The sequence below is a fragment of the Etheostoma cragini genome, unplaced genomic scaffold, assembly GCF_013103735.1.
Source record: "Etheostoma cragini isolate CJK2018 unplaced genomic scaffold, CSU_Ecrag_1.0 ScbMSFa_1147, whole genome shotgun sequence".
In the NCBI taxonomy this organism is placed as follows: domain Eukaryota; kingdom Metazoa; phylum Chordata; class Actinopteri; order Perciformes; family Percidae; genus Etheostoma; species Etheostoma cragini.
The window spans coordinates 1,984-3,107 of NW_023265171.1; the positions used below are offsets into that span (position 1 = coordinate 1,984).

General features: G+C 54.4%; 1 protein-coding gene across 1 annotated transcript in view; it reads right to left on the reverse strand.

The window, feature by feature from the left end:
* The window catches only part of LOC117939802 (semaphorin-4G-like), a gene marked incomplete at its 5' end in the record, with an annotated part of 2,111 nt that extends 1,053 nt beyond the window's left edge, over positions 1-1,058 (reverse strand). The window contains 3 exons of the mRNA XM_034865246.1: positions 38-271; positions 624-700; positions 868-1,058. Coding sequence (XP_034721137.1) covers positions 38-271; positions 624-700; positions 868-1,058 — 502 coding nt within the window. The remainder of the gene's footprint in view (positions 1-37; positions 272-623; positions 701-867) is intronic.
* Between the last annotated feature and the right edge of the window lie 66 nt (positions 1,059-1,124).

Here is a 1,124-nt window from a genome sequence, read left to right on the forward strand (position 1 = left end):
GGGGCAATCCGCGGGGGGGCAACCTCTGGAGGGACAATCTGCCGGACGTGGTAGCTGGCGACTGCTTCCCTGTACCCGGCTTCCTCCGCCTCGCAGCGGTACGTCCCGAAAGTGTCCGCGGCGGCGAGGAAGCTCAGACTGCCGTCAGCGGAGCGGAGGAACAGGTGGTCCGGCAGGACCTCGGATCGGGAGGAAGACCAGGACAGGGAGGCCATGTTGGACGGCTTGCTACACTGAAGCCTCACAGCTTCGTTCAGATGAACGTTGACCTCTGGAGGACAGACAATATATGACTGGAGACACGTGACAGGCAGCGTCCGAAATGAACTCTCGTCAAGGTTATTTGCTAAGACAACATGAAGACAACATGAGGACAACATAAGGACAACATGAGGACAAAGTGAGGGCAACATGAGGACAACATGAGGACAACATGACAACATGAGGACAACATGAGGACAAAGTGAGGGCAACATGAGGACAACATGAGGACAACATGAGGACAACATGAGGACAACATGACAACATGAGGACAACATGAGGGACAACATGAGGACAACATGAGGACAACATGAAGACAACATGAAGACAACATGAAGACAACATGAGGGATAAGACCATACCTGTGGCTGAGAGCAGACTGTTCCTGGTCTGTCCCCGACATTGTTGTCCGATGTTAGCGTCCTCCAGGTCTTGAGTCCTGAGGAGTGGAGCGACAGTCAGTCATTAAAGAAGAAGCTGAAAGCAGTAAAACGTAAAAGAAGGAAAAATGCCAAAAACATGTAAGAAAGGGACACAAAGGGACACAAAGGGACACAAAGGGACACAAAGGGACACAAAGGGACACAAAGACATGTGCTCACGTACAGGTTGTGTTGCCCGGCGACCAGGGCGGTGCAGGTGCCGGTGGAGCGGCTCCACCCACACAGCGGGTCCCTGGCCAGGACACACTGGCTGCAGGTCCTGTACCCGGAGCACCGGGCCACCGGGACCGCCACCACGCCCTCCGAGGTCCCCACGTAGAGGACTCCCTGCAGGACCAGACAACACGGGGAAGTCTGGATCAGAGTGCCTGGCGCACCTTATATAGATGTGTGTATTTAAGGCGCAGGTGCCATATATAT